The 26,070-nt window shown below is 47.4% G+C and overlaps 12 protein-coding genes across 12 annotated transcripts; 7 read left to right on the plus strand and 5 right to left on the minus strand.

The window, feature by feature from the left end:
* Window positions 1–68: 68 nt before the first annotated feature.
* LOZ57_003755 (uncharacterized protein) lies at window positions 69–1,468 on the minus strand (the record flags this gene model as incomplete). The annotated part of the gene is made up of 3 exons (XM_049252803.1): window positions 69–716; window positions 773–1,078; window positions 1,307–1,468. 3 exons carry the CDS (start codon window positions 1,466–1,468, stop codon window positions 69–71), a joined length of 1,116 nt encoding a protein of 371 aa, XP_049108302.1.
* A 557-nt stretch (window positions 1,469–2,025) lies between these two features.
* CYS3 (cystathionine gamma-lyase cys3) lies at window positions 2,026–3,647 on the minus strand (the record flags this gene model as incomplete). The annotated part of the gene is made up of 4 exons (XM_049252804.1): window positions 2,026–2,616; window positions 2,672–3,119; window positions 3,303–3,388; window positions 3,483–3,647. 4 exons carry the CDS (start codon window positions 3,645–3,647, stop codon window positions 2,026–2,028), a joined length of 1,290 nt encoding a protein of 429 aa, XP_049108303.1.
* A 594-nt stretch (window positions 3,648–4,241) lies between these two features.
* Window positions 4,242–5,175, minus strand: rpc25 (DNA-directed RNA polymerase III complex subunit Rpc25; the record flags this gene model as incomplete). Its single annotated transcript, XM_049252805.1, has 7 exons — window positions 4,242–4,289; window positions 4,350–4,530; window positions 4,591–4,654; window positions 4,710–4,796; window positions 4,860–4,956; window positions 5,010–5,108; window positions 5,164–5,175. The coding sequence occupies 7 exons, from the start codon at window positions 5,173–5,175 to the stop codon at window positions 4,242–4,244; spliced, it is 588 nt and encodes a 195-aa protein (XP_049108304.1).
* Window positions 5,176–5,874: 699 nt separating this feature from the next.
* Window positions 5,875–7,641, plus strand: LOZ57_003758 (uncharacterized protein; the record flags this gene model as incomplete). The annotated part of the gene is made up of 2 exons (XM_049252806.1): window positions 5,875–7,485; window positions 7,549–7,641. 2 exons carry the CDS (start codon window positions 5,875–5,877, stop codon window positions 7,639–7,641), a joined length of 1,704 nt encoding a protein of 567 aa, XP_049108305.1.
* A 585-nt stretch (window positions 7,642–8,226) lies between these two features.
* On the plus strand, window positions 8,227–8,976 carry LOZ57_003759 (uncharacterized protein; the record flags this gene model as incomplete). Its single annotated transcript, XM_049252807.1, has 1 exon — window positions 8,227–8,976. The coding sequence occupies one exon, from the start codon at window positions 8,227–8,229 to the stop codon at window positions 8,974–8,976; it is 750 nt and encodes a 249-aa protein (XP_049108306.1).
* A 453-nt stretch (window positions 8,977–9,429) lies between these two features.
* On the minus strand, window positions 9,430–11,151 carry NOP12 (Nucleolar protein 12; the record flags this gene model as incomplete). Its single annotated transcript, XM_049252808.1, has 2 exons — window positions 9,430–10,944; window positions 11,008–11,151. 2 exons carry the CDS (start codon window positions 11,149–11,151, stop codon window positions 9,430–9,432), a joined length of 1,659 nt encoding a protein of 552 aa, XP_049108307.1.
* A 1,635-nt stretch (window positions 11,152–12,786) lies between these two features.
* On the plus strand, window positions 12,787–13,680 carry LOZ57_003761 (uncharacterized protein; the record flags this gene model as incomplete). Its single annotated transcript, XM_049252809.1, has 1 exon — window positions 12,787–13,680. One exon carries the CDS (start codon window positions 12,787–12,789, stop codon window positions 13,678–13,680), a length of 894 nt encoding a protein of 297 aa, XP_049108308.1.
* Window positions 13,681–13,723: 43 nt separating this feature from the next.
* LOZ57_003762 (uncharacterized protein) lies at window positions 13,724–15,108 on the plus strand (the record flags this gene model as incomplete). The annotated part of the gene is made up of 3 exons (XM_049252810.1): window positions 13,724–13,773; window positions 13,822–14,308; window positions 14,374–15,108. 3 exons carry the CDS (start codon window positions 13,724–13,726, stop codon window positions 15,106–15,108), a joined length of 1,272 nt encoding a protein of 423 aa, XP_049108309.1.
* Window positions 15,109–16,876: 1,768 nt separating this feature from the next.
* On the plus strand, window positions 16,877–19,818 carry LOZ57_003763 (uncharacterized protein; the record flags this gene model as incomplete). Its single annotated transcript, XM_049252811.1, has 8 exons — window positions 16,877–17,214; window positions 17,389–17,554; window positions 17,622–17,752; window positions 17,808–18,011; window positions 18,065–18,413; window positions 18,487–19,343; window positions 19,393–19,463; window positions 19,526–19,818. 8 exons carry the CDS (start codon window positions 16,877–16,879, stop codon window positions 19,816–19,818), a joined length of 2,409 nt encoding a protein of 802 aa, XP_049108310.1.
* Window positions 19,819–20,177: 359 nt separating this feature from the next.
* On the minus strand, window positions 20,178–22,729 carry STT3 (oligosaccharyl transferase stt3 subunit; the record flags this gene model as incomplete). Its single annotated transcript, XM_049252812.1, has 6 exons — window positions 20,178–20,457; window positions 20,509–21,643; window positions 21,701–22,294; window positions 22,357–22,437; window positions 22,504–22,527; window positions 22,600–22,729. The coding sequence occupies 6 exons, from the start codon at window positions 22,727–22,729 to the stop codon at window positions 20,178–20,180; spliced, it is 2,244 nt and encodes a 747-aa protein (XP_049108311.1).
* Window positions 22,730–22,983: 254 nt separating this feature from the next.
* LOZ57_003765 (uncharacterized protein) lies at window positions 22,984–23,780 on the plus strand (the record flags this gene model as incomplete). Its single annotated transcript, XM_049252813.1, has 3 exons — window positions 22,984–23,186; window positions 23,247–23,428; window positions 23,482–23,780. The coding sequence occupies 3 exons, from the start codon at window positions 22,984–22,986 to the stop codon at window positions 23,778–23,780; spliced, it is 684 nt and encodes a 227-aa protein (XP_049108312.1).
* Window positions 23,781–25,022: 1,242 nt separating this feature from the next.
* LOZ57_003766 (uncharacterized protein) lies at window positions 25,023–26,065 on the plus strand (the record flags this gene model as incomplete). The annotated part of the gene is made up of 2 exons (XM_049252814.1): window positions 25,023–25,154; window positions 25,223–26,065. The coding sequence occupies 2 exons, from the start codon at window positions 25,023–25,025 to the stop codon at window positions 26,063–26,065; spliced, it is 975 nt and encodes a 324-aa protein (XP_049108313.1).
* Between the last annotated feature and the right edge of the window lie 5 nt (window positions 26,066–26,070).

A 26,070-nucleotide genomic window follows, 5' to 3' on the forward strand; every position in this document is an offset into this window, starting at 1 on the left:
CGCCCAATCTTGATAGTGCGGAAGCCCAAAGTCTAAGCAGCGGCCTGTGCGAATATGGGTTCCAAGTTCTATGGTCTTATGTTTAGTACTGTAAGTCGTACGCCCGGCGACATCGCTTCCATCCCCCTTGTTGCCAGTAGTTTGCTACCAGCCACAGATTCTAGGGCTACCAGAAATTCGTCAACACCGCCGCCAACCCCAAAATACAATTCCTTTGCAGCGACCAAAGCTTCTGGTTTTACTTGGTCTGGAAAGGCACCCGAATTTCGCTCATGCCTTTGAAGTAGAAGGGAGCTCAGTGTTTCAGCAAAAGAAACAAGTGATGTGGGGGAATATATCGTTTCACTGGCGAGAATGAAAGTTTTTAAACTGCTAGTTTCATTGACATTCGACACAGAGGCGATGAGGTCAACAAGGCGAGGAGACCAAGCCCCCGAGATAAATGAAAGGGATATACCACGCGCCGAGAGGTCATTTTGAAAAGATTCTAGAAGGGAATGATTGATATCGATTTCGGATGCGGGCTCGGCCTTTGGATGTTTGCTGAAGTACCACGTGAGAATGATGTTTGGAAGAGTGACAAGCTTGAGAACTGCAATATTGTAGTCTGCAAAGACAAAACTGATCCTTCTTTTCTCTTGTTCAACTGTCGGCAGCGGATCGTCAAGAGACATTTTCAGAAGGAAGAGAGAGGGTATTGCAGTTCCTGCTCCCAGCTATAGCGATGTGTCAAATAGTGACGTATAGGCATAACTTAGAATAGGATCCATACCTCTATAAACTCCCAATCATGTTTCATTCTGTCAGAATAGAGATACTGTGATCCTGCATACAAAGCCAGCATCTGAGCACACTCCCAAGTTTTAAAGCCCCCTTCATACACCAAAGGGGTGATGTCGCCGGTTTCCAAACCAGAAATCATTTCTTCCTGCAAATCATCTTTCAAGCTGTCCTCCGCCATCAGCTGGGCTCGGATATCAAACACTTCACGACGCGGTATTGGTACTGGTATCTGGAAATCAATGGGGTCTGATAGGTAAAGGGTGCTATATGAAATCTGAGAAGGCAGCGAGGAAAGCTAGATCAAGATACATAAATCAGATACTGTCTGCTATAAAGAACAAGGGGAAATCCTCCATAATTTCTCTTGATCTTATGGTGCAACCCACTGAAGGGTTTAAAGTGTCCAGTTCATGACGCACACAATAGGGTACTCAACAGCCTGGCTTCTGCCTCAGGCATGCATACTCATCCACTCATGTGAATTGATAAGGAGAATACCTAAGCAGAAAGAGAGTGGACAAACCATTTCACTCATATCAACCCTACAGGCTTCGTGTAGGGCTGCGCCGGCTTCATTGCAGGTCTCTTTGAGATTTGAAGTCTTACCAGCTGGAACTTGTTCATCTTCGTATTCGTCAATAGCAATGTCATCATCACCGAAGCCGAATGTAAATTCTGAGCTCATGGTTGGTTTCCGTTGCTTTTACTCCGTCTTTTACTTCTTGGAGGTGCCAAAGGAAGTACGGAGTACGGAGGCACTAATAAATTCGACGCCAAGATTTCAACTGATTATTGGTTAAACTGACTAACTAGATTAGAAATATAGATTAGGTGGATACTACAGAGTATAAGATAAGGTGCAGCTCAAAATCTGGACTATAATACCTACTCCGTATACTCTCTAAAGTTCCAGGTCATAGAACACTGACTGAAGCGTAACCTGTTTGATTGGCAAGTCGATCGTGGTGCCAATAGTTGCATATATATTTTTTGAATAGGGACATCTGATAAGACATTCAAGATACAATAATCAAACGAGGATTATCAGCTGTTGCAAAATTGACACAAACAAGGTACTTCAGTGACCCTGCTGTAGATACCCCTCCCCCCACCTTTTTCCCAAAAAAAAAAAAAAAAAGCTGGTTCTATAGCAGCCTACGTCAAGTCGGCTGAGAAGTGGCCAAACACGACAACGATGAACTTTCTTTTTGAACACATCAGAAGAAAGGGGAATTGTAAGAATCAAGATGCTTTCCCATTAGCAAGGCCGTTGAGCTTGGGACCAACGACTGCTTTCTCAAGCGCCCGCAGTACATCCACCTTTAGGTCTTCAAAGTCCTCAACACCACAGCTGATACGAACCAGTTCATCATAAACACCAGCAGCTTCGCGTTGTTCTTTAGGAATACCAGAATGGGTCATGCTGCTAGGTACTTCTACCAAGCTCTCCACACCGCCTAGACTCTCGGCGAGAACGAAAATCTGAGTGGATTGGCAAAATCTCTCGGCAGCGTCATGTCCGCCTTTGATGCGGAAACTAAGCATGCCACCGCCCATGCCGTCGCGGTGCTGCTTTAATGCGATAGCGTGGTGGGGGTGAGATTTAAGACCGGGATAATTGACGGAGATGACATGCGGAGACGCCTCAAGTGTTTGGGCAATTGCAGTTGCGTTTCTAGTCGCCTCCCGGGCGCGCAAGTGAAGAGTCTTCAAACCACGATGGGCTAGCCAGCAGTCAAAGGGAGATGGAACCGCACCAATAGCGTTTTGCAAGAACGTAAGCCTCTTCTTCAAATCATCGGAGTTAAACGCCGCGACTCCCATCAAGACATCCTAATTAGCGTTAAAAGATATATTCAACGATACTTTCGCGCCTTTCGTAACTTACAGAATGTCCGTTAATATACTTAGTAACAGAGTGCATAACAATATCCGCTCCATGATCGAGAGGGTTTTGAATATAAGGGCTGAGGAATGTGTTATCGACAACAACCGTGATGCCGTGTTGATGGGCAACCGTGGCGATGTTGCGAATATCCACCAAACCCAGGGTCGGATTGGACGGAGTTTCAATCCAGATCAGCCTGGTCTCATTTGGTCGAATCAGATTCTCAATATGGGTCTCGATGCAAGGGGAGAATGTGACATCGATTCCATGCGCAGCGGCAACTTTGGTGAAGTACCGGTGAGTACCGCCGTAGACATCGGACACGGAAACGATGTGTGACCCCGATGCAAGCGACTGGAGAATCGTTGCAGTGGTGGCTGATCCAGACGAAAATGCCAATGCATACCGAGCATGTTCTAATGCAGCAACTGCTTGTTCAAACTGGTCGCTGCCAATTACCATGGGTGGTCAGTACATGCCACATACACTCGCCAAATGCATCTCCGGTCGGCATCGTCGGATTTGAGAATCAACCGGCGAGGATACAGGGGGGGGGGGGGGGGGGGGGAGGGGGGGGGGGGGGGGGGGGGGGGGGGGGGGGGGGGGGGGCCTCTCATTGGCTTGGACGTACCGATTCGGGTTTGCACTCCTTGTGTATTCGTATTCTCCAATCGGCTTCCCTACACCGGTCTGAGCAAAGGTGGTTGACAGGGATATCTGCGGGGCAAAGCGACAGGGTAAGTTTCAAGGACTTGAGGTTTGAATTTGCAAAAACTGCACGTAAGGAGAGTCTTAGACGAATTATTCATACCGGTGCGATGACGGCGCCAGTTGTCGGCTCGATGGGCGCGCCGGCGTGGACTGCTAATGTTCCGAAGCGATGGACTGGCGATGGTGCTCGAGGCGGGGTGTCCATGGGCTCATGATGGGCTGGGCCACGGACGGGCAAGACCGAAGGGCTGATTGCATCATCCATACTAGCTGCACTGAGAAGATGGAGAGAGGTGATGAAGAGGAAGAACACGACTTTTGTGTAGAGGGCACTTCGAACTAAATATGATTTCTCACCGGCTTGACCACACAAGCCTTTTGCCGTCGTATTGCATTACATACAGGATTGGCTGATCCGGCCGGACCCCGTAACTTTAATGCTCTCCGATTGGCCGAGGCGCGAAGGTCGACTAAATCAGCCGCTATAATTATTAATCCGATAAAAATTGCGAAGATTTGATGTAAATGACGTCGCCTCCACTGGATGGGATGGCTTCGGCAGAATGCGGCGGCTTGGAGCACAGAAGCTAGAAGGATAGGAGGAATATCGACTCATTGAAAAGGTACTTGCCCTTACATTGTAGTAAGAAGGACAATCACCTCGTTCTGCATTTTCATCAGGTTGCACGCAGTAAACCTTGGAGTAGCAATAATAATACGGCATAGTCCTGGCGCTTTAACAAAGCAAATGGATAGAATATCAGGATTTTAGTCGTATTGTTGTGTGACACACTGCTTTCTTTCACTCACAAGGGGGTGTCCTTTCATTATACGATACTTATGACTTGTGGACATGGCTTCATGACCACCAAGCAATAAGCCCAAGACCTGCGATTTGCATTGAGCCCTATAGTAGTGATCAGTATTCTATATCGATACGAAAGAGTAGTCGACTAGCTGGGCGTACTATTATCGAATAAGGCGCCTTGCGCTCTAGTACGGCTGAGCCGTCTGGAATATCAGGGGCATTTGGAATCTGGTCATTCCACTCCTCGGCTTCTACTCTAAAGCGAACTGTTTCGCCAATATCAAAGTAAAATATTGCACCTTCACCATTATCCCAGATCCATACCTGATCGGTGTAATCACTGTTCAGAGTCATCAGTCAGTTTTGACCAAGACTGGGCATCGACCCACCTTGTACTTACAATTTTGCACCATCAAGTAAGAGACTTGGTGGTATTAGAATATCAGAGAAGAACTCGAGGCCAACTAAAGTAGATTTCAGTATATCGGAAAATACTTTGATATAATGCCAAGGTCTCACTTTTGATGCCTTGCTCTGTACCACTCATTATCTTTCCTAGAATGACTTCGCCCTTAAACGGCCGAAATACGATCACTCGGAATCTTACTAGAAAAGCCGGGAATATCAGAAGATAGCAGGATGGGGAGTTTCACATTCTCGTGCGATTACCATTAACGTTGACAAGTCCCGTTCCATGACCAATCAGGCCGTCCGATGATTCAAGCAGATCATAGAAACCAATGCAGAGACCAACATTTTGAATCACCTAGGAGTCGAAGTCAGGATTCAGCGAACGAAATGTAGTGCTGGGCATTGCACCTTATTGGCATATTTTTCGTTGATATTATCTTCAATCGCGACAGCGCTAAGCTTTGAAAAGTCTTCTGGGGATATCTGTACCAGATCTGATATTGTTGTCTAGAAGCACCTGGTTAGAAAAGTCTAGGTTGACAAACAAAAGGGAAAATTATACAAGAATAAACATATCAATGCAAGTATGATTGGAACTCTATAGAAGGCAGGTGGATGGCGTGACTAAGGGGTATGCTTTGCACAGGACGCAATAAAAAACAAAACCTAGAAGAGAAAGAATTTCAATACAAGTAACTTAGATGAGAGTGAATATAATGTGCGAGTAATGGGCACCCTCTCAAAGGTTACCACCTGTAACTAAGTAGGTAAGTAAATTTCTCCTGTATGCAGTTAGCCCAAGTACCTGTGGTCAACGGTTTTTCTTTTTCGGAACAACATTCAGCCGATGCCGAGACAAATAATTTAATTGCAGTGTATGGAAATCAAGCAAGTTACTCTGTATAGCCATAAACATGAATGTGGTGAACTGGCCTCTTTTTTCACACACGCGATGACGATTTGTTATATGCAGGATAAATATGTCAATGAAGTCTGATTATGCTTTGGTTAGGTGTTTAATATGAATCCCAGTGGTTTTTCTTTTCCTCCTCCGCCGCCGCCGCCATCATCACAGTCCCAAACATCACCCGCAACTAGCTTTCAAAATGCTGCTCACCCTCAGAGCTTTCGCGGTCGTGGGGGCTATGGTGCAACACATCACCACAGAGGACGGGGACGTGGCTCAGGGCCTAGTGGAAGCCGGGGAGGTTATATGAACAGCCCACCTCATACCAATCATACTCCTCCGCATCCTAACTATCCATATCCCGCCATGAATAGTCCACCATCCCAATACGCGATGCCCGGTCGACAGCCACATCCAACATCCTTTTCTGTACAGGCATATGGCCAAGCGCATACCACAAATCAGTTCGCGTCCTCGCGACCACCATCTTATGGCCCTCCCGCTCCTCCGCAATATTCAAATCAACCCCAATGTCACCGTCCTCCTCCCCCTTCGCCAACCGGATTCTCACCTCAAATGCACACGCGTCCCTATATGCCACCTCTTCATACTACGCCCCATAGCTCGCCAACAATAACAACTCCACCAATGCACTGGGGTTTTGATCGGTCTGGCGCAAGCCCCTCATTTCCGCCTCCACAGGGATACCCTCCTGGTCCGCCTCACGCACAAAGAATGCTTCATGATCGTGGCGGATTTGGACAACAGCGGAATTTTGGCGGCGTGGATCGCCGATCCCAGAATCGATCTAACAAACGTCCACACTCAACTGCATTTTCTCAGAGGCCAACGGAGAACCGGCCAACTGCACCACTCCCCATCCCTATTTTTGGCAATCCGTTACCTTCGAAGCCTCCACCAGCAATCGACGCAACCCGAAAAGCGAAAAAGAAAAGACGTAAATACAACCAGCTCGGCCTGACACCCAGAACGGAGGACCATGAATCAAGTGAAGAGGAAGATGACATTAATGAGGAATTGAGACTTGCTATGCTAATGAAAGGAAGCGAATTAAAGGTTACGTATAGAGGTCGTACTGCTACATTACAATCGGCAGCAGACATCACGGCGTGGCTTCAGGACCGTAGGCAACGATATCCTACTGCAGCGAGAATAGCAGAGAAAGTAAAGGAGTCGAAAGAAAGAAAAGCGGCAAGGGAAGCTAGAAAAGCTGGACTTGGGGGAATTGCAAAGAGACACAGAGAAGAAATGACGAACAAGGAAATAGAAAAGGTCAAAGAGAAGCTGTCCTGTGAGCAAGACCCGGTGGAAGCGGCTGAAAAGGCGAAGTTAAAAGCAGAGAAGCTTCGGAAGAAACTGTTGAAGGAGGAGGAACGAATTGCTAAGGCCGAGGCGGCGGCGGAGAGAGCCCGACAAAATGTTGAAAGCTTGAAAGTGAATAACGAACTTTCAGCGTATGAGCCAATAATGGAAGCGACTGCAGAGGGTGATCTTGCTGCCGGTGTCTCACATAATAATGAAACTAACATTAATGGCACTGTTGGACAGGGATTAGAGCAGGAGACCCCAACAACCCAGGGTGCGATGGATGGTGAAATGAGCTCAGGGATGGATAGGATCCAGGGTGCACAAGCCAGACAGGACAATAATAATCACGTCTCGCTTGACACGATCGGCGATCTCAACGATGAAACATCATCAAGCGGCTCAGACAGTTCAACAGACGACAGCGATGATACTGGGGAGAGCGAATCCGGGCCGGAGCTGATGACTTCGAAGCGACAGCGACCGGACCGGGTTCCCCCGCCGGCGCGCAGGAGCAATAACACGTGCCACCAGCTGCTCAAGACAGGCACATGCCGGCGCGAGCATTGCCAATACAAACACGAGATTGCTGCGGGCGAGAAGAACACAGCTGGAGGCGGAGAACGGGAGCGACAAAGCTTGATGCAGGCAGTGAGTCACGCTGACGATGCAGATAGTTGTGGAGCGGAACGCTAACACAGGCTTTTCTTATAGCTGATGGCACGGCAGCGCGAGGATGAGGACCAGCGCGTGATGGAGGCGATATCAAGGCTGGGCGAGCAAGGGCTGCTGAACGAAGACGCTTAGTAATATTAATAAAGACGTTTTCTGCTTAGTCAGCATTGACCCTGCCAGAAACATGTTTCCCGTGCATCCCCGGTCGATCGCCAATGCAGATGAATGTCTGTCAACGGTGTCCCGCGTGATTTGCCGGCTGGCGCATCACGGGCGCGCTACCCGGCGCCCAGCCGATAGTTTCCCCGCAGTGGCCAATCAGTGCGCAGCTATGTCCGCCACAATTCACAACCAGGCCAATTAATTTCCGCCGATAACCTTGACCCCAGCCGTCAAGCCTCATACGGCATAGTGCAGTGGACCTCCAGTATGTTTGGCATGTTTGCCAGCTCCTTCGCTCTTCTTCATGTAGATTCTTTTTACTTACTTTTCTTCCTTCTCATTCCTCCACTCAGCTGCCACTCCTTTGCGCTCGCTGCCAGTTTTTAATAGTAATTTTCTGCGTTTCCATCTACTTTCTTTTAATACAAACTTCATTACTCTGTACAGACTAGAGGATACTCTATATTTGATTTTTCTTGCCCTTTTAAGAACTATACCCCATATTCAGACGCACCACCAGCCCCTGAACCAGCGCCGTTCAATTTTCTCACAAGAATGCGCTCTACAATTGTCTTTGCCCTGGGCGCTTTTGTCGCCGCTGTGGCCGCGGACCGTGAAAATCCCTTCAACGTACCCCCTGGCGGCTATCAATTCCAGGCCAACATTCCTACCACTCTCACCTGGAGGCCAACCACTTCTAGCACTGTCACTATCAAACTGCAAAAGGCAGGCGATATTACCCCCTCCTCTGGCATTGTTCTTGCTCGTAGGTACCCACTATACTGTGATATGTTAAGCTCCCAAACCCCTAACTTCACCTCAGCCCATATTGCGAATACTGGCTCCTTTGCCTTTGTTCCGCCCGCGAACCTTGGCCCGGGCTCCGACTACACCATCCAGATTGTCGATGACAAGAACCCGGCGAACATCAACTTTACCCCTCAGTTCGCAGTCTCCGGTACCACTGGTACTGGTACCGCCCTTACGGGTGCCCCAAGCCCAACTGCTTCTCCCTCAAGCTCTCCAACGCCTAGCTCCAGCTTGTCGATGACGATAAGCTCCATGATATCCACCGTGTCTTCGAGAGTTAGCTCTAGCGCCCACTCTGCCTCCAGCTCGGCATCTAGCACCAGCTCTTCCTCCTCGAGCAGCGCCAGACCCTCTTCCAGCAGCTCTTCGTCTTTGACCAGCACGACCGCTAGGCCATCACAGACAGAGCAGGTACCGAATCCCAACGGTGCCTCCTCTTTGGTCTTGCCTGGTAGTCTTTTGTCTGCTGTCTTTGGCTTGATGGCCCTGCTGTAAATGAAGAGCTGGTCGGAGTTTCTATCCGTATATGCTTTCAGTTTTGGATGTATTTAAATGGAGAAGTCGTACTTTAAACGGCTTCTCCATCACCTTCTGTACATGCTTTCGTTACAAATTTTACTCTACACTTCTCCTGTATCTTATTTATGCCGTATCAAGGTTGCACTTATATCAATTTTGGAACTACTAGCTGCGCATGTCGTTTGTTTGAAATATAGCCAGCCATATTATGCCATTCAGCGGTTGTTGGTGAGTCGCTAAACTGATTGTTTCCATTCCGTATTGCTGCATGCTTTGCTATTTTTGCTCAAACGCTTCTCGCGCTTTGCCTGCATATTACATTATACAACGGGACTTAATAGTATTTTTCTTAAAGCGACACTGCCCTTTGGCCATTTATATCTGTTGCTATTCATGTATAATCAAGATACGCAAAATAATGTAGCTAGTTTATTTCCCGGCCTTGTTCGAATCTTTATACATTTTTGCCCGTCTAGCACTCCTTGTTGTCGGTCTTCCTCGGGTCTTTTTCTGTCGAGCTTTCAAGCTACCACCATTCCTACCCTCCACCGCACGATGACCTTCGAAAACAAACGGTGTCCTGTCCACCACTACGGGACTGATCTTTCCTCTCTTATCCGCCCTCCCTATTGACCGTGCCTGCACAGCTCCAGCACGACCGAGAAGTCGGGTCGCGCCGCGACCTTTCAAACCATCGCCTTGACCCAATTTAGTCTTATCTGGATTACCATTCATGGAAATGTTATCTCTCTTCTTTGACGGTCTTTTGGCCCGGTTGACTCGTAGTTTGCGGGGTAGCATGGGAGGGAATGTTTTGCCGTCAAGCAGCAATGCGGCCTCTACACCGTTCTGATCATGAAACTGTACATAAGCGAACCCCTTACCGACACGTGTCGACGGGTCTCGCACGACTCGCACCGATTCAACGGGGCCTGCGTGCTCGTTGAATATGCGCCACAGGCCCTCTTCCACATCTGCAGGGGGCTTTGGCTTGCGCTGTTTTTTGCCGTCTTCGGTAGCAGACTCCATCTGTTCTTCATCAACAAATCCTAGATTGCCAATAAAGACGCACCGCTTGTTATCAACTGGTGCTGGCTGGGAGATGCTGTCAACGCGCAGATGGCGGCCCAAGACGATCGTACCATTCAAGCTGAGAGCCTTTTGGGCCGCAGCAGCGGTGTTGTAGACTATGTACGCATTGGTGCTTTTGGTTGTAGAGTCCATCAACTCCTTTTTCGCGAAAGCGGCTCGTTTTGGTACACTGGCTGTGGCAAATGCTGTGGATCGGAAACGTATTGATTCAATTTTGGGTTGCATAGGTGAAGTTGGCAGAGAAGGAAAAAATGAAGAGAGGTGTGTGAGAAGTGTCTTTTTGGCGGACTTGGATTTGATTACTTCGCTAGGGACGTTTCCCAAAAACACAGTGCGCGTAGACTTCTCTAGGGCAGCGAATCCGGGGTCTCCACCTACAGATTCATGGATTAGAGGTACCTGTTCTTCATATTGTTCTTTCGAACTAGAATTGCCACTCTGAGCATCGCTGGCAGCATCATTCGTCGTCTTGTTTAGCTTGGCTCTTTTTTCTTCTGTTAGATTCCTCCGCTCCTTCTCTTCTTCTTTTGCGATTTTCTTCAGATATAGTTCTTCTAGGGAATCATCTGCTTCCTTTCTTTTTCGCTTCCGAGTTTGTTCCGTGAATGCTGGTATTGAGCTAACGCGATTGTCTAGCTCGTGTTCGATGTCTTCCTCACTTGAACTATCCAGCATTTCTTCGTCATTCTCAATAGCTACCTCTTTAACCTTACTACTTGTTGCTTCAGGCTCTTCGTCCGTGCGATCGGAATCTTCGACTTCGCGATTAGCCAAGGCCTTTTTCTCCTTACTCGTGGCTATATTGACTCCCTTAAGCGGTTTAATAATCTTCGGCGTAGTGACCGGACCAGCCTAGAGAAAAGGCACATACAGCATTAAAAAAAAATGAAGCTTGAAACGTGGATCAACACTTACACTATTTGCGAACAAAGACGCGAGCACTGGGTCGACATGTGTATGTTTCTCTCCAAAAATCAGAGTTGGGGCAGTTGTTGGTTCCGAAGCTGCAGCACCTTCAGCAGCTTTTGCTTTCTTCGCAGGCTTGATTTTCTTGCCCATCGCTCCAATCGACCCAGTGTCGAGCTTCCAATCTCACTCACTGCGTGGTCGTAGCTTTTCGTATCACCACTAGATTCCTCAAAATTCCGTTCAGATGTCTTGGCGACAGCCTTCCAATGGCGTGAGGCCAGGGAGTCACATCACGTGCCCAAGGCATAGAGCCCGTAGGTCGGAGTACTCCGTGGATATTGAGGGCTTGTTCCGTACTTCGCAACTGTAGCGCCGTCAATATAGACATACAGAGGTGAAATGATTTCCGAATATCTCACGCCTCTGAAGGAATTTCATGATATCGATGAGGGGTATGGGAAGCCACACAGCTAGCTTGACTGACTTAGACCTCTAGGGCTTGACCTGCGTGCCTAAATCACCCTCGACTGGGGTGATACCTCGAGTTGACAACCTACTTATAGTCGCATCATCGAACGTGCAGGAATGACACTTGTATTACTTAGAATCTCCTCCCACTGTTTGGCCTATCCGACTTCGCGCCGTCTTGATATAACACATGCCAGTCAGAACGACGCCACAGGCGGTGAATTTTCTAGAGGCGTCCATTGGCTGGCAGCCTCTAGCTTAGTGAGGAGGAGCTAAATTGGCAGAAAGGGGAAGATACCGTAATTTAAAGTTACAGCCGTACTAGGAAGCCTCGGTCACGGTATGTATTGCGCCACGGCATGCCAGCCATTCTGGCGCACTGAACTCTGGCTGGGCTGGCGTGTAACGGTATCGTCACTACCGCCAAGCCAGGTCATCGAGGAAACAAAATCATCCGCATGCCGCCAATCATACGCCAGTACTCTGTACGGAGTACGGAGTACAGGGTACGGCGTGGTGCACGGCGTGGTGGTTCCCCAGACTGCTTCACTCTTCGCTCGCTCCTCTTTACTGCAAGTCCTAGTCGCGGCCCACGGTGTCTTTCCAGAGCTACCAACTTCCCCTAATCTGTTCTCTCTAATCACACTGCTTCTGCCATCCTTGATTCGCCTACTTGATTTTTCGCCTCCCTCTCCTCTACCGCCGCCGCTACTCCGTCCTCTACCCCCCACCGTGGTCCTGTCGCAAACGAGCCTTTTACTCGTCATCTTGATAAAGAAGTGTGAAATATCCTCAAGACACAATATATGGCCCCTCTCATCCACCTATTGTGTTTTTGGCTTTAGCTGCTTTGGCTTCTTCTCTTGTGACTTCGAACGCCTGCCACAAATCTGAACTCCCAACATCGTGCAGTGAAAAGAGCAACTTCATTTAAGGTATGTTGCTTTATATCTTTAGCTATAAAATCCTCTTTTGTATCAATGTGACTGCCTATGTTAAGAAGAGTTTTTGATGTTAAGAACACATTGTCCTTGATTTTTCACTGCCTGATGTGGCTTCTGGTTCTAAAATTCTGAATAAGAGAGCTATCCTCATGTAATCTTTATTTCAAAATCATGTCTCGTATTTGTCATTTCCATAAATCTATGCGCCTTGCCCTTTTTGAAGACTGCTGCTCTTATCAGACTCACTGACTTACTACAATCTATCAAGAATCCACAAGCCGAAGAAGTCGAACACCTTACTCTACTACTCTCTTAGTTATCTATTTATCTTTCAATTGCTATACCTATTTATTATCCTCACGCCGCGAGTTTGATGGAGGTGCCCGACTGTGTTGGGCCTGAGCCACAACTGATCTCTGGCCTGACCGCTATCGTAATTCCTGACGGCCTGCTTTCCGATGATATTAACGACGATGGAAGATCCAGCAGCTTGAGCGAGATTGATGAAAGGCTAGATGATAATCAACTCGACGAGCTATCGCCTATACGGGAAAGGTTTGCTGGCGAGATCGACTCCGAGGCGGAAACGGAACGCATCGAAGATTCCCCCCATCGCCCCCGTGATCATATAAATATTGTAGCAAGCGCCGCAATATCCGGAGCAAGTCCAAGCAAACTAGCACAATCTACCACATATGATGACATGGATGAAGATGAAGGCGTATCCCCAAGTAAGCCACCACGAGACTTGAGAACTAATGGTGTCGCTATTGGTATGAATAGCGATAGAGATGGCTCCGCTTCTGTACCTCTAGAAATTACCGGGAAGAAACGAAAGCGCGGGACGTCCACTGATAATGGGGGAGAAACACCGGGCGACGACGAGCCAATGCGAAAGCGCCGTAGTTCGGTACCTGATTGCAATGCTGAGGCGACGACCATTACAGCGTCGGAACCCATGTCGAAAAAGAACGACACTGGATCGAACGACGAAACTCCTGCGAATGGGGACAAGGGGGGTGATTCTCGCCCTTCTACTCTCAAAGGCAGAAAAGGGAAAAAAGGTAAACGCAAAGGAAAGAAAACCAAAGATACCTATGATGATACGGAAGACAATGGGCAAGGTGAAGAAAACGTAGCGAATGGAGATGATCAATTGGTAGACGAAGAAGAAAATGCAGATGGCGTCGATGGGACCGACGACCCTGAAGCAGCCTCTAGAATGGAAGAATGTAAGCCCTGTACGCCTCATGGTTTATACGGTTGATTTGTGTCTGATGCCTCAAACAGCTTTGAAAAAGACTTCGGCTATGGATGTTCTATTAAGTTTGGAAAAGCAATTTGCTGCGTTACGTGACAAGTAAGTTAGTGAGACTGTGAAGTGGGAGTCGCCACTCACCTTTTCCAGGATTTATGATGATCGTATTGCGAGTATAAATGACGAACTTGCGCAGCTGGAAAAGCCAAACCCAACCCATCCGGAATTCCTCCGTCAACTTCGGATCATCGAGAATTATCGTGATGAGAAGATGAAACATGAGGAGAAGCTATTCTCTTATAAACTGAGATCTATCTGCATTCGGAGCCAAGCTGAACGGAGCCAGGTGAACAGCTCATACTTCCAAAATAGTCGTGACACTCGGGAGCGGTATCTTCAGGAAATTTCAGAGCATCATTATAGAGTACAACACGATCGCTTCAATACTGGTGAAACAATCACCGACTATCGCATCCCTTTCCCTACTCAGAGAGTTCAACAAGCAGCTCAGCTTGCTGCATACAACACGGAAGTCGGCATCCTTTCTGGAACAGCAAAACATGTTGGATTTCCATCAGCGCCCGACATGGAAAGCCTTCGACCCCATGAGATTGAACAAGATTTCATAAAGCTAGGAGTGTGTTTTCGGAACTGCCTCATGGATCCTCATTATAATGCAGAACGCTAACTATTGGATGATAGATCTCATTGCGGCCAACCATTCCCGCACCATTACCTTCTGTTTCCTTTTCACAACACAACCATATTTCGTCGTCATCTGCAGTAGCAATTCGACAGGCCGCAGAAGAAGAGTTCATTGAGCAGACACCGTGGGCAAACCCTCAACACCCCATTCATGAACAATTTCGGCATCAGATGCAGCAAGACAGGATCCCAGAATATAAACGGTACCCGAACACTTTTTCTACTCCTGCCGCCCAGCTACATGCTGTCGACTTGAATGCACCCAATGGATCCGCATCAACGATTCCAGATTCAGTTTCGGCGCCTAATTCCTCCACCGCGCACACCCCATACAACTACGACCGGCCTCGTCGAAACTTCGGTCTGGTTTCTGATAAGTTCACTGGTCGCCACGTCGAAACAGATGACAACGAAGGGCACGTTTCATTCAGATCCCTATCTGCGTCACCGCTTGATGTCCGCCGATCTCACCCGTCAACAAAGGTGGACGCCCCCCAACGCTCGCCTGCTCCATCGGTGATTGGTCCAATGGGCCCTCCCAATTCCTCAAGAGATGTACCCATTTCGCCGTCAGCATCAACTGCACGGGCTGGTCGACTCGGGCTGGCTACAAGAGAGGAGCAGCCCCGGGCTTCCTCGCCCAAACAGACAGCTCCGATTTTTGGCCCAACGCATCAGAGCGCTGGGATTACAACTGGAGGCTCTGAGCGCTTCGGACTCGCGAATCCATGATTTTGAGATGTGGGGCTATGTGAAAGAAGAAAGGGTTTGGCGCCACAGTATTTTTGGATTGTCTCATATCTATTTCCCTTCTTAAGGCGAATTAAATCTAGCATTATATTTCTTCATACTTTACGTCCTTGCCGGTGTTTTAATGGGTCCTTTCCCGTTTCTTCCCATCGGAGTTTTCTCACGGGTTATTATAGGCTGGAATATCAGATATTGCGACTTTACTATTTGCACAAAAGCCGGAGTTCTTTCAATCTTCTTTGGGTGGGGTTTCTGCATTATAGCTCCCCTCATTATGTACACCTTGTTGGAATATCGAGAATATCTTCAGAGCAGTGCTTGTGCATTCTTTGTTGTGTTTGAATGGAAAACCTCGAATACGACAGGGTAGCCTCGAAGCATTTGAGGACTTATACATTCATACCTATCCTTCTGTGTACCATCATTGTCTCTTCCGAATTAAGTCCCATTCAGATTGAAGCGTTCTTTGCCGTCGCTAGCGCCGTATTATAGAGTATCGTAAGAGGGATGCATGGTCAGGTGAGTGAGCGGGGTGTCATACATGACGGAGCCTTAATGGAGTTAGGAAGATACGAATGTGTAGAGCATCACGAGACAGCCACCTCAGAAGACAGACAATATAACAAGGTCCAGGGAAAAAAAGAATGCATAGTTATTTATCACAAAACATACTACGCCAAACGCCCCAAAACACTCCATGGCTGCCAAATGCTTAAATGTCAAAATCTGAAAGTCTACGACTTAGAAACTGAACTTGGTGGTAGTTACAACTATTGGGCTTGTTGCGTCGATTGCCGGGGTGTATCTGGAACCTTGACATCTGAAAATTCGTCTTGTCCAACAGCGTTTATCGTAAAAGAGTCTGAGAGACAGCACCACACGGGTCAGCACATATTACATGTAGCAGGCGGTAGGGCTAGGAAAAGTGATCTCGTTTCAACATGAATGTTGGGGGGGAGGGGGGGAGGTCATACAAACTCCAATGCAGAAACCAAATAAAACGACGCCTGTCAGCGCGTTCTTAAAGAGGTACGGTCGCCTGGCGCGAAGCAGAGCGGCGCCCGCGCGGTAATCCTTGTCGTAGTATGTTGATTTGAAGCTGGATGAGTCTAGATCAGCGCTCCTAGATTTCATAAGAAAGACATACACATTCTGACATACAGCGCCATGTTTTGTGCAGACCTAGTGGGCAACTAGCGATGCGAAGCCGTTGATTGGAGTGAATCTGTCGCTATGCCGTCGAATTCAAGGCGGTCCATGCGATTCGGAAAATCCCACCATTTTTAGAACTGATTAGGTAACCACTGGCTCCTTCTCCGGGCGTAACTAGTTGCCAGCGCTAGACCTAAGGTGGACAGGCGTGACCCGTGGAAGTTGGCCAATCAGCAGCACTGCAACCGTCTCTCACTCTCGTTGTCTGCCGTGAATGCAGCCAACGGCCATTCGCAGCTCCATTCTCTGGCCATAGACTTCTTTCTGTCTAACTTGTAGACCGGACTCTTATCTCTTTGCTGATTTTTGCTGATTACTCCTCGAAGTTGATTCCTACTGATCTCAATCACTCTCGTTTCCCGCGCTTGAAGCCTACCCTTCTGAAACGCCTATTCACCTTACAAAAGCCCTACCACACAACACACATCAGGCCATTGTAAAAGCGGACTTTTAGTCTTGAATCGTACTATTGAAAAATCCATTTTCATTCCTTTGACCGAGCCTGCCTTCGGGGCAGAGCGTCAACTCGCGAGACATAATGGCTCTGTCGGTCAACAGCCTTGTTGAACAAATGTCCCAATTGGATGCGGCCCGGAATCTCGTTCTCGGCGATGCTGCACTCTACCCTCAGATTGTCCATGGGATAATCCCCATCATTGGCCCCAGTTCGCGTCTTGAGTTGCGACGATGGGGTGCCGAGTTCTTAGCAGAAACATTTGCGAGCCCCGCATTCCCGCAGTCGGCGAAACAGAAGCTCTCGACGGAGATCCTCCAGACGATACAAGAATTGTTGGATATACAGAATGAAGATGCCGCAGTGGTAAAGAGTGTAGTTCAAGTTGCTGCTAGTGTCTATCCACTCGTGTTCCGACACATGTACGTTTGACCTCCCCTTATATATATTTTTTTATATTCCCAGCTATTTCAAGAGTAAGCCTCTTGAATTATGTGGCATCCTCCATTATATTAGGAGTGAACTTCATTTTTCTTTGGCACAATTACTGCTTCAAGTATAAACATGTTCTGATTGATTCTATCGTACCTTGACAGCATTGATCACCCTACAGACACCGCCCTTTGGGAGGGAATGACAGCCATCAAGCATAGTATCCTAAAAAAATGGGACGGTGCTTCTCCTGGAATCAAAATCTGCTGTATCAAATTTGCCCAGAAGGTTGTGCAAGCCCAAACTCAAGGAGTCATTGCTGATCCAAGGGTGAGCCCGTTCCTAGATTTTTTCTAATGACCTCAAAAACGAAGTGTGCTAAGAAAATATTTCGCAGCGACCTGAGAAAAATGAAATCTCTCTGGCACTCGTTCCAAGAAACCATCCTCTTATACCTCTGCCCAGCCTCGAGGCTGAAGCATCAGGCCTGCTTGATAGGCTCTTGAACGTTTTCTCTGAAGGTTCCAAGTGCGTTGGAATTTCCTGGCCTATCAGTCGGGCCTATTTGACTAATTAGCTCCAGTGACCCAATATATGTAAATGCGACTTTGAACTGCCTTGCAGTTCTGATCCGCTCACGTCCATCAATATCAAATAAAATAATCAATGCTGTGTTGAGCTTCAATCCGCTTAAACAAACAACTGCGCCAATATCTTCTGTGGCAAAAGTTAATATTAAATCGATGGAGCGAACCACCCGAGCCCTACTTATCAACTTGATAAAAAGGTGTGTAATACGTCTCTGCAGGATTCCACCCATTTAGCTAACAAACTTCATAGAAACCCGAGCCATCCCCTGGTTGGCCGTATACAGCAGTACATTGAAAGAATAGCACAGTCTCGAAATGAGATATTTGAAGAAGCAACTCGAAAACGAGCACTTCCAACAGAGCCAACTGACCTGGTAGACAGTGCCAAACGGGCAAGACTCGGTGTCAGTACGCCGCCGCAACTGCGAGTACCGCCCTTGCCAGCTGGCCCAACCAGTTATGCACAGCTCTTTACTTTGACTGAGGACGATGGCTTAACATCATTTGATGTCAAGCAATTGCCCGCAGATTTACTGGTTAAAATAACCGTGCCAGTTTTACAGCGGATTGATGCGGAAGCATTGGACCAAGCCATAGGTGTAAGAATGCCCATTTTTGCCCTGAGGTGGAGTGTCCGCCTCTGGTCCACTTGTTTCTAACAACAGTCTTTAGGCCGTCCGATCTCGCTTTCTCACAATATCCAAAAAGCAAGTCTTTGACCACCAGTCCCAGCGAGTACAGCCGCCCGTTGATGACGAGGAAGAGGACGAGTACGAGCCTGATTATGAGCCAATGGACGTTCCCGCCGCCGCCGTGGCCGAGCAAACCAAATTGGCTCCTACTCTTACTGAAGGGGCAGAGGTTCCTGCTGATCTTGTATCTCTAGGCCCATTTGCACTCCCAAAGCCGCCTCCCCTATCGCATGAAGAGGCCCTGGATGTTGGACGAGAAGCTGTTGCTAGAGTCTTTACCATGGCGTCAAGTCTTGACCAACCTTCGAAAGTACCAAAGACCTCTGGACATGCGCTTGGATTTGGGCGACTAGCAGCCAGCTCTTTTAATCGCGATTCTTGGCTTATGTTATTAACTCGACTGGCAACACGTGCGTCTATAGGCATCGAAACGGACACTGACGAAGTAAAGATTGAAAATGGCCACCAAACCCCTTGGCAGCGACAAACCTTAGGCAATGGTATTAGAGAACTTCTCTATCGATACGTTTTGGAGGACTTCCGAACACGAATAAATGTCGCCATATCTTGGATGAATGAAGAGTGGTATAACCAGCAGATACAGAAGAGGTGCTCCAAAGAGGAAGATGGGGATAATGGCCGTGTTTCAATACCAACCCATTATGAAATCTGGGCCATGAAGCTTTTGGAGAGTATTTTGCCATATCTTGACGCTAAAGATAAGATTCTTATCAGATTTCTGAGTGAATTGCCGGAAATAAACACTTCTCTAATTCAAAAAGTGGTGACACTGGCAAATGATCCAGAAAGAGTCAATCTTTGTGTCCAGGCATTACAGTGAGCACTTATGATCCTCATCATAGATCTACATTCTGACATGGACTAGCTACCTTGTTCTTGTGCGTCCCCCAGCCAAAGAACTTTGTCTCAATGCTCTAGAGGGTCTACATAACAGAGGTACATGAATCATACAATATCTGATTCGACTGTAGCACTTGCTAATTCGTGCCGATTTTCAGTTGAGGAGTCTCGCCCCTTAACAACAAAGATTCTACTTAAGTTTCGACCTCAGACACTTGCAGATCAATCTAAACCGTTACCGGGAAATATTAAGCCACAAATTCAACATTCCACTCCAGATCCTCACCAAGAATCTTTAACCAACACACCAAGGCCCATAGCTGGATATCCAATATCAGGCTTGTCTCAAGGCAACGATGTTCTGCCAGGTTCTCAGCAAAACTGCCAATTTATCCAACCCGAGAAAGGAGATGCATCGTCCGGGCAAGGCGTCGCGACTATTGGGTGGTGATGCCTGTACGTGATTCAGTTCATACTTTTCAATTTGAAAAATCCCACTTTACCTTCAAATTGGTTGATTGGGCTTTGGGCATCTTGCATCCCATTCTGAATTGTAAGATATACCCCTAGAAACAAGCATGCATAACCTCCTTAATAAGAAATATTTCTGAGATTATTTCTTTTTTGCTCTTGAAACCGTATCATACACTTTGCAACAAACACACAAAACCCATGAAATATGGAATTGTTCATGTTGCCTTAAAGTGATGTACTTTTAGAAGCAGACAGCAAGAAAACTAGAACAGGTACTAAGCACAAAATATACACGCCTATTTCAATACAAAAGATAAACGATAGCGGGTAGAAGATTTACTCTGTCCTCAGCACCCTGGGCCCTCGCCGCCGTTTGGTGCCGGCTGCCTTCTTCTTTTTATGTCCCTTCTCAAATGCCGCGGCGCTGTTGTGATCACGGCCAAGATTATCTAGATCTTTAACTTTGTATATTCGAATGATCCAGTTCTCGCTAGTAAATGCCTCCTCGAGAGTGGTCAACTGGGGTCCTTCGGCTGGAAGGCGAGAATTGCGAACCCGATCCTGTGCTTGGCCCTTAGGGAAGAGAGAATCCACGTTATAGTAGGAAAGTTTGTACCTGTATTACTGTTAGTCTCAAACTCAGCATGGAGAAAAGGTAGAAACTTACATGAGGCTGTTGCGCATGGTGGGGGTGGCTTGTTCATCAACACGATACTCCCCCCGGGCAGTAAAAAAATCACGCTCTCTAATCTCGTCGGGCCAAATACCCTCAGCAATTCGGACCATCCAAAGAAATTTATTGATATCATCTCCGGAATAACCGATTAAGCCTCCATAAACAACCAAAACATAGTCAACATCATGTTGACGAAGAATTGGGTAGCTAACTTCCTCTCGGGAGCTGAACGCCTTCCCAACAGTAGCAATATGTGTATTATTCCAGGTGTTGTTATCAACGAGGGTAGGGCGATCGGCCATTCCACCAATCTGGTACCCATAATCCCACCATGACATGATTTTCGCATTTTGTGGAGTATTCTGGCGAAGCCAGTAGTAAGCCTCGCGGTAATCGTCGATGATATATTGGCTTCCATCAGGGAGTTTACTCGCAAGCACGACAGATGGCGAAGAGTAGGCAATAGACGTCACCCAAGTGCAATGGGCAACGAACAGGAGCAAGTATACTAAAACGGAAGCTGAAACGACCCCCTTAGAGAGATTAGAATAGATACCAACAACACGAGACCGAGCAGATCTTAAACCACCCTGAACTGGTTTTTCGCCAACTGATTTGGTTTGTGCTTCAGGATCAGGGGAATCCAGTCGAAGGAAAGTATCGAGAATGTGAGACAAAACTAGGGCAGCGGCAACGCAAACCACCGGTGTCAGGGTCAGCATCAATCGAACCATGACACCAGCAAAATAACTGGCAAGAACGGCATAGATAATAACAAAAACGTGCTCATCCTTAAGTTGATAGAAGCACATATAAACACCAGCTGGAAACAGCCATATCATCAGGTTAAGATCGAAGAAAAATGCCGGCCAGGCTGTAGGCTGGTGTTCGGAGACGGATGCGATAATTGGAATATGGATTTTGGCATATCCAGTATCCCAAAGAGAATAGAATCGACCGCTCCAGGGTGCAATCACTCCGGTCACGGTGAGCAATACCAGGCCCAGGAAAGCGACTCCAAAAATCAAGAGAACCAGAGAAGTTAGTAGGGTCTGAAACTGCTTTCCTGGAATCTGACTTCGAAGAAATTCAACAAAGCCGACTAATTGGAGAAGTCCAAAGATACCTGGAAATTCAAAAGTAAGTAGATCTTCTGAAAAAAAAAATCACTCTTGGTACTAACCCAAGGCAGCCATGTGGTCACTATTTCGGATTGGCAAAAACCCGACGAAGGGGATTTGCATGCTAGCGAGTGTACCAAGTGCATACCATGTCGTATAGCTAATATAAAGGCGGGAGCTGTAACGACCCATGCAAATAAGAACAAAAGCATGTAGTGGGATCAAATTTGTAATAAAGACGTAACCTCCCCACGCCGACACCATGTAGCCGTAAAATAAGGCAGTTAGGGCACCCCACATTATTGATCCGTTTTTCAAAGATTTGATCCAAAGATAAAAGGTGAATACTAAGAGGAAAATTGCAATGGCCTCATTATCGTAACTGCCGGCGACGGATCTAGACATGTAACCTGGTGCAATCCCGATAAAAGCAGCAGCAAGAAGACCAGCCGAAGGAGAAACAGACATTTCAGAAGTAAGGAGATACATGGCCAGGGCGGTTAACCCGGAAAAGCCCGGGGCCAGGAGTACACAAATATTTCGAATATCGACCGGAAGGGCAATGAATCGAAGAAGATGGTAAATGGCACCACTGGTAACCATTAGGCCTGGGTATAACGTGCCGCCTGTGACACGTCCAAGGGGATGCCAGGTTCCTAAAGAGCGTTAGACATAATTCGCAAAAGCGCAACTCGAAAAGTAGCTCAGCCTAGCTCACGGTCGTCAAACCAGTCCCAGAAGCTATAAAATCCATGTTTAACGAGATATTTCGTTGCGCGGAAGTTAAACCACGGATCAACTGCGATTCAACGGGGATGTTAGCCATGATTATGGAAGCGTATCGGAGCTTGAGTGTTGATCGTACATTCGTGGATGATGCTCTCAAACCCTAGGAAGCAGTTAGCAATGGCAGAAAACCATCTCAATCAATTGAGGCCAAAGGGTAGGACATTCGTCATACTTATTACGCTGAACAATCTGCTGGAAATGGCTGCTGTTGCAATGACTGCTAATATAACCACCCGTAACAAGCCACGAGTATTCGAACTTGTGGTGCCCTTCAGGAAAGGGTCGACGGCGGCAGCGGCCATTTCGGCCGGAGCAAAGGGGTGAGCAAGCTGAAAAGAAAGTAGACAGCAAGCAATGCGGTGCACACAGCCAGACCCCCCGACAAAAGTCTCCCTGGCTGGCGCGTGAATGAAGATGAAGCTGCGTGTTCTCAAGGCCGAGAGCTTGGCGCTGGCTGTTTATGTCATCCTCCCTCCTCAAGATCTTGACAGCTGCCGGAAGGTGAGTACTCAAAGCAGCACCAGCAAATAATCGCTCTGGTGCCGCTTTCGACGCCATGTCTATTGCGCCGCGGACGCTAGAGGAGCTTAATCGTGCCCTGGCTTCTGCCTCGTCTCCGGCTGCCCTGCTTGAAGCTCTCACGGATTTCGAAGGCCAGATTTGCCTACGCTTTGGCGACACACATCTAGCAGCCGATACGGAGTTTCTAGGAATTTATTATTCTGCATTTTCTTTTGCGCTGCTAATTCAGGGAGAAATGTAGGCTGCCTCTGATGTATATGTAAATCCTTGTCCTGACACTTAACCTGGATGCCTTAGAAACGAAGCTCGGATGCTAGTTAGGAGGACCCCGCGAAGCCTGACGAACGCAGATGTGACTTTACAAAATACGTTCAATCTTGTGCGGGCAGTCTGGAATAAGCAGCATACAGCTGTATACCAAATTTTAAGATTATTGCCATGGCCGGACAATCTTAAGCCGTTGGTGGATGCCTTCTCTAGTAAGACTTGGATGCTTATCAACTTCCTAGCCACATGCTGATTTGATGTACAGCACATTTCAATAACGTCACCCGGGATGACCTTAGCGCTGTCTACGGGGCTATCAGACCAGAAACGGCTGCTTCATACTTAGGATTCCAAGCTTCCCCCGCTGAAAGTGATACGATGGAAGGTGTGTCGGGCTCAACAGCACCAGAGCTAATTGCATCCTTAGTGGAACAGGGCTGGGAATACAATGCAGATACAAACCTGTTAACCCCAATCCCAAAAGCGGCCGTTATGGATGGCACCGAACTTGATAAAATAAAAATCAGGCAGGTGGCTGGGCTTCTGCATGCTATCGGTGATTGAACCACGCTCTGCTTGGCATATGTATTTCAATGACACAAGGTTGTTAAACGATTAGAAATGTTGGTCCCTCGACCTATTCTTCCTGTCGAACGAATGAAGGTAGGCATTTGACTTCCTTGCGTTGTGTGTGCTGGGGAACAGGCGCAGGTTTATTGCTTCCAGGTATTGAACTTGTGGTTGAATATTACCTGGGTCGTTGGAGTGATGACACCTAGGAGCAATGCCTGAGGGAATCAAATGACAGAATCGTAAGACGATTCCGCTGGTATATACAACAGATAGCCGATATCTATTAATTTAGCTCCCCCTTTTTTGATCCCAAGGAAGCAAATCATGGACTAGAATTATACAAATAATACAAAATGGATATGCTATCCGGGCGTATTTCGTGCAATGCTCAGGTTCTCACTCGATATCGATTCTATTAACCCTATCGCGTGTTTCGTCTCGCGTTTTAACAATAAATTTCATACCGCCGTCTTTTACTTTTCGCCTGCTTTCATTTTTAAGAATGCTTCCAGGTCAAATCTTGCATCATCGGGGTCAGTGATTACTAGATATCCTAGTTAGCCAATGCCTGAAGATAAGTGAATGGTAGGCTATCTGTTCAGAAAATGACTCAAAAGTAACCAAAAAGTCAGAGCTTCATACCGCCTGTCTGGGGCTCCTTTGGAGATGGAGAATTCTTCCTTGCGAATTCAGCTTTCGCTTGCTCTATCAATTGTTCTTTCCGGTGGTATTCACGATCTATCTGAGCAGCCTTGGCTTGTGCGGTCAATGTCGATTGATGATAGAAGCCATAGAAAACACCAAAAAAGAGAGCTGAGTAGCGCAACACCTAGTATGAGCTATGTATTAGCTCATGTAACACCTCGACAACAACAAAATAGCCTGTACGAAGTACAAGGACTCACGTTAACACCTTGAGCGGTCGCCATCGATGGATAAACAATACACCCCGTAGATCAGGGGTCAATGGGCAAAAGGAAAGGAGAAAACGAAAGACACGAATGAGACTTTGCTGTGCGACTGATCCAGAGCGATTCAGGTAAGCAATGGCGTGCAGTTTATCTGCGTCGTGATTTCGGCGTCGAAGATTCAAACGTCGGGATTTTGGCTTGGCAAAATGGGCTGAGTAAGCTGCTTAGTTAACTACATAAACCGCCGTCTTGCTCATTGCGGAGAAATTATGACGAATCCGTGTTGAATGGCAAGACACAACAAGCAGGTCCCGTTTTTATGATGAGCAGTATGCAGCAGCGGAGAGATGAGATTCTGGCGAAGAAGGCGAAGCTCGCCGAGCTGAAGCGTCAGCGTGAAATGCGACAGCGAGAGTTCTCCCAAACACGCATGAGTATAGGGGAAGCCTCGGAGGTACATCAAGCAGCTGTGCGATGTTTTCGTCTACTTTTACTAATTAGTGACTGCTACAATATTTGTAGATATTGTCTCCTACTCCCGGTCGCTCGGATAATAGAGCTGAACTCGATAGTTTGATTTCCCGACTGGTGGACAGACCATCATCAGCGGCCCGAAAAGAAGGTGGAGAGGCATCGCCGAGAGGGCGCGGAAGTAGGCCAAATTCAGTACTCAGTGGAGGACAGCTAAGTGGAGATAATGCCGAAACATATACTCCACCAGTGCGACCGCTCTCGCAATCTATCGCGACGCAAACCACACTCAGTCCAACGGACCCCCAAGCCCAACCCCAACCTCTGCTTGCACTAAAAACGGAAATTTTAACATACAACAAGGCAGTACAGACGGATGCTTGGACTGACACTAAGGCATACTCGGGAGATGAGTCAGGGTCGGATAACGACGGATCTCCTGTACGGATGAGTAGAAGGGCCCATGAGAGAGATGAGGTGATCAGAAAACAGCTACGAAAGGAAATTGAAGACGAAATAGCAGCTTCTATAGTCTCGGAAAAAGATATTGATTCGCAACAGGCTGGGCATCCGAGATACCCACTACGCACGTTAACAAACGAGGAGCTCAATGCGGTCACGTCTTCAGGAGAGTTTTTAGATTTCGTGGAGAGATCAAGTAAAGTTATAGAAAGAGCGTTGGACGAAGAGTATGACGTTCTCGCGGACTATGCGTTAGGTGGACTTGGGGCCGAAGACGACGAGGACGACGATTTCAGAGTTGGAAAGAAGCGAAGAGAGATAAAACAAGTGGCACAGTTCTGGGATGAACGATGGAGCAAGAAGCGTATGATTACAGACATAAGCTTTTCCCCAAAGGCTAGTGCTCTAAAACTCTCTATTTCTATACAGTGATAATA

This window comes from Ophidiomyces ophidiicola, assembly GCF_022830035.1.
Source record: "Ophidiomyces ophidiicola strain CBS 122913 chromosome Unknown scaffold_13, whole genome shotgun sequence".
NCBI lineage: Eukaryota > Fungi > Ascomycota > Eurotiomycetes > Onygenales > Onygenaceae > Ophidiomyces > Ophidiomyces ophidiicola.